The sequence below is a fragment of the Oenanthe melanoleuca genome, chromosome 20 (genome assembly GCF_029582105.1).
Source record: "Oenanthe melanoleuca isolate GR-GAL-2019-014 chromosome 20, OMel1.0, whole genome shotgun sequence".
NCBI classification, from domain to species: Eukaryota; Metazoa; Chordata; class Aves; order Passeriformes; family Muscicapidae; genus Oenanthe; species Oenanthe melanoleuca.
The window spans coordinates 11475848-11488865 of record NC_079353.1 but is presented as its reverse complement, the minus strand read 5'-3'; the positions used below and the strand labels follow the sequence as shown (position 1 = coordinate 11488865).

Here is a 13018-nt window from a genome sequence, read left to right as displayed (position 1 = left end):
GGTGTTTGAAGGGCAGTGCACAACTTGTGGCTGCTCTGAAGGCACACTGGAGTGCTCCTGCTCCATTCATATTAACGTGAGCCTGGGCTTGAAGCAGAATTTGCTTCATCCCAGGTGCTCCACAGAGATAACAGAAATGATCTTTCACCCAGGAAATCGGCGCTTGAAAAACCTGCAACAGGCAGTCTGATCTCACACTAAGAGGGATCCTGCTCTCAGATATATCAATAGCAGCCTTCCTGAGCCTCACTTAGGTCTTTTACAAGTGCTTTGGCAGGTCAAGTTTGCTTTTTTTGGGCAAAAGAATCCTTTAAATCAAACTAGAATCTTCCCCTGAAGCACAAAAATGAATGGATTGGAAGGCAGTAGAACCTGCCCAGGAGTAGCTCCTTCCTAGAAAATGCAAGGGGCTTCTTTTTAATTTTGTGCTGAATGAAAGTGATATTTTCTTTTGGTCATACTACTATTTTTGATCCTTAAGCATGGCTTTTAAAATTTGAGATCTGTCCTGGATACTATGGGGATCTAGCAGATTAATTTCAGTCTCTGGTTTTATAAATCACCTTTGTTTGTCTTCTGTAGTTCTGTGAGTTTCTACATTTAAGCAAGGTTTAGGAAAAAATGAAAAGAAAAAAGAGAGCTTGAAAAAATGAAGAGGAAATATCATTGGTTTTTGCCAGCCTAAAGCAACATTTCTGCCTAAGTAAGTCCAGAGGTGGGAGGACAACAAAACCTGGGTGTGCTGCTGCCTGAGGAGTGACTTGTTTTCCACACTCATGATCTAGAATGTGCCACTGAAGTGATTTAATGAAATCCTTGGAGGGCTTGGGTTAGAAGGGACCCCAAAGCTCATCTCATTCCACCCCTGCCATGGCAGGGACACCTCCCACTGTCCCAGGCTGCTCCCAGCCCCAATGTCCAGCCTGGCCTTGGGCACTCAGGGATCCAGGGGCAGCCACAGCTGCTCTGGGCACCCTGTGCCAGGGCCTGCCCACCCTCACACTTGCCATTTCTTTGTCAGCTTTAAATCAAAATTGCATTCCTGGAGAAGTCTCTGTACACAAGAGAACTGACAGCCTGTTCTGTATTTTGAAAAGACCAGGCAAAACCAACATTTTCCCTAAATACTGAAATCTGCATCAGGCAAAATGTCCATCATGCTCCTAAAACACAGAAACCACACAATCCTGGATTGATATGTGCATCAAAAGTTCAGCCAATCTGAAGCTCTCTGCCTTGGTCTGAGGCTTTGTCAAGTACTTGGCACTTTGGAGATGTGGCTGGTGGAAAACTGGTATCCAGTTTTTACCAAACTGGTACCCAAAGCAGTTGCCAGAGGTTGTGGTTTAGGTCTGGCAGTTCTGTGCCAGGGTCATAGGAGTCATGTGGCTGCAGAAGCACTTAGCTGAGACAGAAATGTGGGGGATTTATCATGTCTACCCTGGAGTTAGCTGTACTTGCATCCCCAGCCTGCAAATGTTTCCCAGCGTAGCAAGAAAAAGCTCTAATGGCTCCTGGAGAAAGGTAATGCGTGTAATCTTGAATTACTGCTTGCCATGAGGATGAACTCAGCCCCAGAATGCACCAAGGGCAGCACTAGAGCCTGCCAGGAAGGGTTTTTTTGATGTATAGCAAGGACTGTTATTGATCCATGCCTGGAGAAAGCTGTTGTGGCACAGCAGATGAGCTGGGCTGTGCTGCTAACACAGACATTGCTGGTAAATCACAGCCCTGAACGGGGCTTCTTCAGTGGCAAGGAAACATGACATGACTCTGCATTTGCAGGCCTCAGGAGCATTTAAGAATCTTTTTTTTTTAAGAGTGAAGCATTGTATTTTGTCAGCTGTATTAATTTCTGTGTAGTTCTTTAAATGCAAAGCATTGCCTGTCTCAACCATCATGCTGCATTTCCAACTGAATTTAAAAGGACATGAGTGATACTGAGTGTGAGGCTTGCAGAAATGGGCCCCATAAACATTTATTCCTGCCTTTTCCCCATGCTGGGTCTCAGCTCCCAGTTTTCAGGAGAGCCTGGGTGCTTCTGTGCTTCTCACTTTGATAGGGATGAGATGCTTCAAAATACACAAAAAGACAATAATGTGTAAGTTTGAACTGGGAAAAGGCAGAACAGAATAAAATAGTCAAACAATATTCCTTAAATTGAGAGGAGTCCTCTATTCAGTGGATTCTGCACCAGTGGACAGGGATTTTTTAGAGGCTGAGCTGGTTATTATTAAGTTGTGCAGTATTAAAGACCCTGCAAATGTTGGTAATTAACCAAAGTCAATTCTCTGTCTATTGGTGATTACTTTTGCCACCCACTCATGCCTGATGTCAATGCCTTGGAGAACTTGACAAGCTCTTGCCTTGCAAATAATTGAGAATTACTTTGTTGTGGCTTATGACTTTTCACAAAAGTAAAACTAAAATAAGGTTTTGTAGCTGTAAAGTTGCACTTGAATTCAGGTCTGAAGGGAGTTGCAGTAAAACCCTGCATGACCTTCCCAGTAAATGTAATTTTTATCATGAATGATATTTAATTGCTAAAGTAATTATAATTTCCATACTAAAGACTCCTATTTTATACTCTTATTTTATACAGTCTCTAAAAAGCCTATCAAAGACCTTAATAATACAAAACACTTGCTAATGGTTTTTGGATTATTTTATCTTCCAGTGGCTTCTTCCTAGAATTCCTGGGCAGCCTAGTTTTTGTCCAGTCTTCTCTGGAGGAGAACTTTGTTTCTACATATTATTAGCACCTGAGCTTTTCTTAGTTTATCTTTGCTTGTTTATTTTTTTGTTCTACCTGTTTTTATGCCTTTTTTCCCTTATGGATATATTTAAGGAGATCTTCATCTGGTTGTGTTTTGAATTGGGGGAAGAGATCTTAGGAAGTCATGAAAACATGAGAAGAAACAATGTTCTGGAAGCCCAAATGCAAAGAAAAAGGAACAACAGCAGTTCTATAGTTAGGAAGGATATTTTGGATCTATTTTTATCCAGGGCAGCATTTGGACAGTTTATTAAAATTATCTTTTGCTGTATTAAATCTTCTGATGAAGGAATAAAGAAGAGGCTGAACAGTGTCAGGCTGGGAATGCCAGCTTTTATTTAGAACCAAAAGAACTGTTGAAAACTGGTTTTAAATAGTTAACTCTGTGTTCTAGTAGTGAATTTTGGAAGTTACAAAGGACTGGAATGCCTTCTCCTATGGAACTGTGCTGGCTGAAGGTGTGGTTAACTCTGTCCTTGGAAACCTGATTATTTACTCATGCAAAAATCAGCAATCCAGTATAGTGTGAACTGCTTTAGTCAGATGGAGTGAGACTGGGAATTTCCCTTTCACGTGCAGAGGACAGCACCCATTCCATCTCCACCCATTCATTTATTTAATGTGGTAAAGGACAGCACTTCATTCCCTTGGGAAGACAATCATTAATTTGAGAGGTAGCATCACTGATTATTCAATATCAAGCTGCATTATTATTATTATTATTATTATTATTATTATTATTATTATTATTGTTATTATTGTTATTATTGTTATTAGACATTTCTAAACGTCCTCTTCCTTCCAGAGTGAGTGCATGACTCAGGTTGGAAGGGAACCCACCAGGATCATTAAATCCAACTCCCTGCTCCTCACAGGACTGCTGAAAACTCATCCTTCAGATGCTCCATGAGCTGTGCCAGGCTTGGTGCTGTGTTCATTTCCAGGGACAGATCTCCCTCCCACTGAAGAACCTTTTCCCAAAGCCCTACCTGAGCTGTCCTCACTCAGCTTTTTTCCATTTCCTCTTGTCCTCTTGCTGGTCTCCACAGCCAGATCTGCACCTTCCCCTCCACTGCACCACTTTCCAACAATTAACTTATTTTTAATTATCTCTTTATCAGATTTTTAGTTTTTTGTTGTTTGGTTTTGTTTTGTTTTTTCTGCACTGCTGATTTTTTGATAGTCCATATATTTTTGTAACAAGATACCTCAGGGCAGTTTTCTCGATAAAAATTACAAAGCCATAGAGAAGAATGAGATATTTATTCATCTGTGATGGAATATCTGTCTTTTTAGACTCACATTACGGGGATGTTTTTATAATCCAAGTACACAAATTAAAAAAAAAAAAAAAAAAAAAAAAAAAAAAAAAAAAATTTTAATGTGCCATTAATGAAAAGAAATTGTACATATGGTTTTTAAGAATATTCCTTCTCAGATCATGCTAGTGAAATCCAGGGAGAGGCAGAAACACAATCATTATATCTGGGAAAATCTTACTTCAGCCCAGAATCCAGTGTCATCCTTAGCTTGTAATTTACTTTCTGGCTCTGCAAGGGCCTGCACAGCAAATCAGGGTTTTCTCCAGAAGACTCCATGCATGGTCACTGATTCAGGAAGAGAATTCTGTCTCATGTAGTGCTGTCTCCAATTTTCCAAGGCATACTGAGAACAAGATATCAAATTATTATCCACTTAATGTTCTTGGACTGGTGCTTAAGTGAATATAGGTGTGTGTATGAACCCAGGGCACTTTTTGCTTTTCCAAATCAGAGATGCACAGAGTTGGCTTTAATCCCATTGAATTTTGCTCTAATCCTTTGTTTTGCTTCCCCAACAGTTTAGGTGTTTTATTCACACACTGAACTGCCCTGGTACCCCTTCATTGTTAACAAAATGCCTTGAATGACTCAGACTTGGATGTGGTGACTGCTGAAATTACTGATGTCAATGTTCCTTCTCAGAATGTTTTTTTTTTTTGCATTTCAGGTGATATTTGAGTCTGTCTCTCTGAAAGGACACCCCGGGTACATCGCAGTGGATGAAGTCAGAGTTCTCGCCCATCCCTGCAGTGAGCACTCTTTATTTTTCTGACTGTGCCAGTCTGTAGCTTAAAGGAGAGATTTACCCAGCTGGGCCAGCACTGAAATGTCTTGTCTCCTTCCTAGACCCCCAAGGACAATCAGCCCTGCTTAAATCACCTCTCTCTGCAAGCTCTGCAAAAGGCAAAGCTGATCTCAGTTTATAGCTAGTGGGATTCTCTCTTCTTTACTTGATAATAAACTGATAGTTTTATTATTTCTTAATCTTTTTGCTGTAGAAAACAAGCTAAAAAGCTTCTCATAATAACCTGTGTGGTTAACTTCTGAAAAGAACAACCAAACAGTTTTAGTGTTTCCTTGGTAAGAGGCCTGTCCCAAAGGTCAGTTGGTTTCAGCATATTAGACCTGCACAGAAAGCTGAGAGATTAAAAATTAATCTTATTCAGACACTGCACTTATACAGGAGTAGAAACTAATGCAGGTTCATTACACTATTCAAAATTGTCAGTGCTGCATTTTTCTATTGCAGACACAACAATAAGCTGAGATTTATTTGCTTTTTTATGTTTAAAGGAACATTGTGCCTCAGTCTTTGAGTCTGAACTTTTTTTGGTTCCTTTACCCACCTTCAGTGGGGCTTGAGCACTTTATATTTTATGGATGTGATGTAAAGTTGCTTGTAAAGATGTTGTTTTAACAGCCCCTCTTTCTGGCTCATGGTTTCAGTAAGTCAGTGACAGCTGCTCACAAGAAAAGTGATGGCTCATGGATGGAGTGAAATCAACTGTTTTTCTATGATCAGAATGTCAAAGAACATCTGCCATTCAATGTGACAGACATGGTTCTGCTCAAGTTTAACAGGACATTTCTGATAACTGCATTATGGCTAATTGCTGCTTAAGTAAATTATATTTGTATTTACCATGTGCTCATTGCTCAGGCCTTTGGGTGCATTTACTTCATTAAGGAATGCTTACAGTCTGTATTAACCAGATGTTGCTGATAACTGGCAGCATCCAGACAAATCCCCAAATGGTCTGTGCCTTCCACAGCGTGCTGGGTGATCACTGGTCCCTTCACTGGGAAAGAGGCCACTAAACAAACCATGGGGCAGAGTCTCAACAAGAAAATGATGGGACTTAAAGCAGTCAGGCAGGATGCTGTGTTGTATCCCTGCTTAATTAAGTAAACTAATTTCAAATCCATTCCTTCAAGTATATGCAGGTCCTTCCTCAAAATTAAGTGCATTCTTGGTGACTCAACAACAAAATGATTCAAACAGGGTTGGTTGGTTGGTTTTTTTTCAATCTCTTTGCAGCCCCCAGCACACAGAGCTCATGACAAGCTGCAGGTTCTCTGCAGTCTCTTTAAATGCTGCTCCTGTCTGGTTCCCAGTGCTGCTTTTGTTGTAGAGCAGTGACAGTCACCAGGGTAAACATCACCCACGTGTTCCCTCTCCTTGTACAGCCTTTGCCCCTCAGATTCCTTTTACAATTGTTGTAAATCAAAACATGAAGCTCCTGGTGACCCTGGAGGTCACTGAAATCATTGGTCTTATTTCTTCATTTCTGCTTTACCTTCACAGATGACAAAGGCAGGCAAACCAAAGTCAGCAAAAACAGTATCCCCCTAATGACAGTTATACAGAAAAATAAAAGTATTGCTGGTGCTGCCTCTTGTTTTCCTTTGTCCTGTGAAGCAGCACACTGGAATATCCATTTTCCTTATGCTAAAAGCTCATTGACTCTGTGTGCATGAGCCTTGCCATCACAGCACAGCCCATGCTCCAGAAGATGGGCAGACCTAAGGATGTTGGCATTGGTGGGAATCTACACTTTGTATTTGTAGCTGACTTACAGCTTCAGATGCAGCCACAAATATTGGAATTATCCTGAAATACCATGTAGAATGTCCTGAATGTCACCCAGAGGGAGATTTCCAGTAAACCTTGATGCAAATTCCTGCTGCCCAGGATGGTACAGAGTCCCTGTCCTTCAGGAACTGTCAGTGAACTGTGCTGGATGGGGCACAGGAGCAGACAAAGCCATTTGACATGATGTACAAACATGTGTTCTCTGTTCACGTGTCAAACACTTGCACATCAAGTCTCAGCCATGCATGGCCACAGTGCCCACATCCCTTTAGAGCTGATTGCAACAGAAGAGGTTATAATGTCCTCTGAAACTCTCTATTTCTGTGTCTAACCATACTAGAAAATGTGCAGATGATGTTGAAAAACACTGACCTTTTTAGGTGTAAGTTTTTTCACTGTGTTCTACTGAAATTTTTTGAATTATGCACAAACCTTTTTCTGAAGACCTGCAAGAAAACAGTTCACTTAAAGATGTTGCATTCACTGCTGTAATCATGTTTATACTTCTAGTTAAATAGAGACCTTACTCAGTCTGATATTTAATCAAAAATATAATCCCCTCATCTGGTTTCTTTGTGAAAAAAAACCCAATATCTGCATTTGTTTAATTTTGAACTAATGCTGAATTTAGTGTCAGCAAAACACTGATAACAGTGATCTTAACTAAACCAGTGATACAATACTGTCAGTTAAATGAATTTAATATCTGATTTGATATTGATGATGCATTATTCTAAAGGTCTAGGATGTATCTGATAGTCAAGAAAAGCAAAAGGATAAAAGACCCTTGTGAAAATGAGGTTTAGGTCACTCATGCTTGACAAGCACAAAGGCACTTGACTTTTTTTGACCTTTTTAGAAACAGTTTTCTGAAGAAAAGAGATTACTCAATTACTCTTTATAGCAGGCAATAAGAAATTGTGCTGGTGACCATGAACTGGGGATTTGATCCAAATCTATGTTTTCAGAGGTGCCAGGGCTCTCTGAGACCCCTGAGGCCACCCTCTCTCAGCTCCATCACCCCTTCTCTCTGCAGGGAGGAGCCGAACGCTCTTTTTTTTTTTTGCAAAGCCGCTTTGGCAGGGGAGGTGCCAGGGCCCTGCTGGGTGTTTGGGGGGGTGCAGCAGGCTCAGCCTTGCTCTGCCCTGTAACCCTGTGCCTGTTTTGGCAGGAAAAGCCCCCCATTTCCTGCGGCTGCAGAACGTGGAGGTGAACGTGGGGCAGAACGCCACCTTCCAGTGCATCGCCGGCGGGAAGTGGTCACAGCACGACAAGCTCTGGCTCCAGGTACAGCAGTGCCCTGCTGGGCTCCCCTGCTTCATCTGGGCCTTTGGTTGCTGTTGCAAGGGAAAGAAATAGCTTGAGAAGCATTGGTGGTGGTGTGGCAAAATGTTTTCATCAAGATCCTTTCAAAAACTGCCTTAAATCACTTCTAGGTGAGAGTTGGAGGTGAGTGACTAAGCATGGAATTGGGAGACAGAAAAAGGAAAAGATGGCTAGTGACAGCAAAATTCTGGTTTCAAACAAATGCCCATGTACCCATAAACACTCAGAAAAGCAGAAAAGAGAGAAAGTGGAACAGGTTTCTTCTGCTTTATTATGTCATCTGCCTTCCTTTCACCCTCTAAAAATGTTCTCAGCCTGGAGTCGGTGGTAATTGTTAAGAAGGAAGTGTCCAAGGTCTGAAATTGCTTATCTGGGAGGTTAAAATAGGAAAACCCAGTTTGCTCCCAGTTTCCCTTGGCTGTGCTGACAGCAGATTTGGTCTGGCTCCTTTTAGTCACTCACTAAAAGACCAGAACATTCCCTCCCTGGATGTCTTATTTGCAGCCTGCTGATCAAACTTGTCTGGGTGCTGCTCTTCCAGTGGGTACAGCAAAAACCTTGGGAATTCATGGTCAGTGTTAGAATTTGAACTGGAACAGACACCAACCCCAACATCAGCACATGGTGTGTGTGTTTCCCAGCAGGGGAAACAAAAATTTCTGCTGCCCCTTGGATTTCTCTATCATGTGAACTCCCAGCATTACCATTCCAGAAGCTTTTAAAATCACTGAGTTCCTAAATGTGTAACTCCCAAACAAGCCAAGAGGATTCTAGTAGAATGTAAATAGGGCCAACATAACTTTCTCAGCTTGGACTAATGTGACTGAGGGTTTGATCACCCCACAGTTGTAATATCTGGGGCAGACAGGAAGGGCCTTTGTAGTCAAATAATTACCAGATTTCATCAAATTTTATAATTTACTTAAGGCATTTAAATAAAATTTAGAAAGAACATTTTCAAATCTAGTTTAAATCAAGGAATTGGCTTATCTAATAATAAAAATTAGGATTAGTACTGGGAAACAGACTTATGTTGGTGAGACATGTAGTTTGCATTATATAAAAATGATTTTACATCCAGTAACTATGCTCTCATCACAGCTGTTCTAAAAATTGCATTTTCAGTGTAAATTTATTTACCTATGGTGTACATCTAGCACCCACCAAGATATATTTTTTGCTTATTTTATCTTTTTTGGGTTTCTTTCATTAAAATATTAAAAGTTACAATTAGGTGTGTGTAAAAACAATTCTGACCTGCAGCAGTATGAACCTTTCCCCATGAGAAGCAGTTTAGGGAGGAAAGAATTGCTATTGTTAATGAAAACCTGCTTTCCATTCTCTAACTAAACTGCAACATTTGATGAAAATAGCCTTGGAAACACCCCTAAAAACTGTTTACTGGAAACTGCCAAAACAGCAATGTGCTTTCCTTTGAAATTCCTAATAAACTGGACAAATGAGCAAGTTGAGGTGTTTATACTGTGGAGAACAATTTCTGGCTAATTCTTCCTCTGTCCCTTTTCCAGTTGGAAAAATGTGCTCTGGCATTGGTAGAGAGGTTTATTGGGGAATGCTGAATGTACAAGGATGTCTGCTCATCCAACCAATTTATTTAAACTAGTCCAGAATCAGAGTTCTGCATCTGAAAAGGCCAAATTTACAGAATCTGTTCATTTGTAGTGTTTTCCCAGGTGAACACAAATCCTTCAGCTGTTGTGTTTTCACATCCAAGCCAGGCTTCTCCTTACACTGTGTGAAACTGCACTGTGGCAGTCAGAGCTGCCTTTGCAGGAACTGATCTTAGAGAATGTCCTTAGCTGAAGGGACCCCCAGGATGACCCAGGGCAGCCCCTGTCCCTGCACAGACACCCCAAAATCCACCCTGAGCATCCCTGGCAGTGCTGTCCTGGAGCTCCTGGAGCTCTGGCAGCCTCGGGGCTGTTCCCTGGGGAGCCTGGGCACTGCCAGCACCTCTGGGAGAACCTTTCCTGATCCCCACCCTAAACCCCTCTGACACAGCTCAGCCATGCCCTGGCTCCTGTCCCTGTCCCAGAGATCAGAGCTACCCTGGAGAGGAGCTGCAGCCCCTGGTGAAAGGTCTGACCTCAGTCTCCTTCTCCTACTCTGACCAAGCCACGTGTCCTCAGTATCCTGCCCCCCATATGGGTTCCCTTCCAGATCCTTTACCCTCTTTGTATCCTTAGAACACGCCAAAAGTCCAGATAATAGCTCAAATATTAAATAGAAATGCAAACATAAATATGTCACAGAATCAGAGGTTTGGGTTGAAAGGGACTTTAAAGTCAATTCAGTGCCACCCCTGCCACGGGCAGGAACAACTTCCATTGTCTCAGACTGCTCCAAGCCCTGTCCAGCCTGGCCTTGGGCACTGCCAGGGATCCAGGGGCAGCCACAGCTGCTCTGGGCACCCTGTGCCAGGACCTGCCCACCCTCACCTATGTATAAGAACATTTAGGGCTCAGCTGCCACAGCCCTGTGAATTTCCTGAGGGAATGGCTGAATTCTCACCCAGCAACGTCAACACGGAGCTCTGACCTGTGTTAAGGAGTAAATTACACATGGCTGCACCAATGCATAACCTGCCAGTCTCACTACCACATTCTTTCTCTCTGCCCCTGCAGCAGTGGAACGGGAGGGACACAGCCCTGATGGTCACTCGAGTGGTCAACCACAGGCGTTTCTCAGCCACGGTCAGCGTGGCCGACACGTCCCAGCGCAGCATCAGCAAGTACCGCTGCGTCATCCGCTCCGACGGCGGCTCCGGCGTCTCCAACTACGCCGAGCTCATCGTCAAAGGTAACTGCAAACTGCACACTCATCCCACAGCACTGCTCCCTCCTGGAGGAGAGCTGTCTCTAAAAACTGGCATGCTGTTGGATTGGACTGTCCTGGTTTGGAGAACATCTGTCTGCCAATGAAGGCACGAGCCTCTCTTTGAAATGGAGAATGTAAACCCCCTCCCTCCAAATTGTTATAATTTTGAAATTAAGGGGCTCTCAGGCAAAGATATGGGAATTAGGAGTAACAGTTCTTTACTAGGAAAATTAAAATAGAAATGCAGCATTACACAGAACAATCCCAAACCCTGCCAGAGTCAGAATCCAAGCTGACACCCGTCAGTCAGTCAGGGTGTTGGCACAGTCCCATTCAATGGTGGCTGCATCCTCCTGCAGGGGCAGATGTGGTTCAGCTGGAGCAGTGCTCCTGGAGAAGGTGCAGTTTCCTCTGAAGCTCCAGGGATGATGTGCAAAGGTCTGGCTTTCCTCTGGAATCCAGTGGAAAGAAGGTTGTCTTGGTGTCCCAAATCTCAGTTTTTATCTGGGTAGGAAAGGCTTGGCTCCTCCCCTGGCTGGAGCATCTCCCAGTGGGATGATGGAATTTTATCAGTCATGCCCTGGGACTCAATGGGCCAGCAGCAGATGATATCTTCCTGGAGGGAGGATGGGCTGTGGGAAAGATAAAGATGATTGCCCAGCTGGTTTAAAGATGGCCCATTAGCAGATAATATGTGCCAGGAGATCAGGGTCACTGCCCCACCTGGTTTAACAGATGGGGACAGAATTCACATTTCTGGCCATATCCTGTGTTGCAACCCAAGACATGGACCTTCTTTCATTCATGGTAAAATAAGAGAAAACTGTAAAAGTGACATGAGTTTAGCTTGGTATCTTGAATATTTGAATTTAAACTTTGGAATCTTTGTAAAAACTTCTGTAGTAAAATATGGTGGTTATGGAGATTTTTAATATAGTCAGCTGAACAGTCTGGCTGTCAGTCAGATTCACCTGCTTTCCTTGCAGTATTTTATCAGGCAGAAATAATCTTGTGGTGGAGCATTACATGTCAGGAGAACTGTTCAGGGCTGCTGGCAGTAAATGCTGGGATTGATTCTGCTGATGCTCCAGAATGGAATCATCAGTAGTTCTGGAAGGGTGTTTGGATTTTAGCCATGTTAATTACTGTGATTCAAGGGCCTGACACATGCAAGGTGTGTCTTAATCTCACCTTCACAGGCAAGTGGGGAAGTGCTATCCCCTGTGCTGGGTTCTTATTTATTTATTTCTTAAACTTGAGCTGCACCACAGGACTGCTCACTACTCTTAGGTGGTAAGGTCAGAAGCTGGATGAGATGTTCCTGAGGTCCTCAGTGTTTGGGGTGAGAGGAATTTGAAGTCTGGGTCTGCTCACAGTTTATAATTCACTGCTCTAAATGGTGGGTATGGAAATGAAGGGCAGCTGTAGAAATGAGACCAAACTGTCCACTGTGCTGTTTTCTGCCAACTGACTCTGTCCTTTGGTGATCAGATCATTTGTTGGAGTGTTGTGTGGTGCAGATGTTTAGATGACACAGATCATGAAGAGAATGTTTCTGCTGGATGCCAAGTGCATTTAATTCCCACCCAGTGATCTTGTACCTTGTTCAAATCTGGAAGGATTAGTTCATGATTTAAAGGGAATTGAGCTGCCAGGAGTGGCACACCTAGGGCTGTGCCACAGCCAAACAGAGCAAGCAGGTATCAGAGCGTTCCAGGCTCAGTTAGGTGCCTGGAACTTCATGTTTGTTGATACAAGCAGGGAAAAAAAATAGAAGAATAAATTAAAAGCATGAATGGCTGGTGGCTTCATTGCTGGATTGCTCAGCAATGCACCTACCTGGAAGAAACTTGAAGAGGGTAATATTGTTGTGGAAGGTCCCTTCCTGCTCCTCATCCCTGATTAGGATGCAGGTGAGGTTAAGTGGCTCATTTGAGGTCAGTCTGGTGCCACCCTGTGACACCTGTGACTGGGACTTCCAACCTGCCTGACCAATTTTATTATTATTAGAATAACAGCAAATTTGTAATGCATGTGCACAGGCGGAAATGAAAGCAAATTGGAATTGTTTAATTCTGAAGAGACGATTATTGAATTGTAATAATGTATTTGAGTATACATTCAATTAGCCTGTAATAGAGGTTTTGCTCAATTGATAGTCCT

At 42.7% G+C, this 13018-nt stretch overlaps 1 protein-coding gene across 3 annotated transcripts in view; it reads left to right on the top strand.

The window, feature by feature from the left end:
- PTPRT (protein tyrosine phosphatase receptor type T) overlaps positions 1 to 13018 on the top strand; it is a 439066-nt gene that overhangs the window by 158005 nt on the left and 268043 nt on the right. For all 3 annotated transcript variants that reach the window (XM_056507593.1, XM_056507591.1, XM_056507592.1), the window contains exons 4-6: positions 4766 to 4847; positions 7863 to 7978; positions 10663 to 10837. In XM_056507593.1, the coding sequence (XP_056363568.1) occupies positions 4766 to 4847; positions 7863 to 7978; positions 10663 to 10837 (373 nt within the window). The remainder of the gene's footprint in view (positions 1 to 4765; positions 4848 to 7862; positions 7979 to 10662; positions 10838 to 13018) is intronic.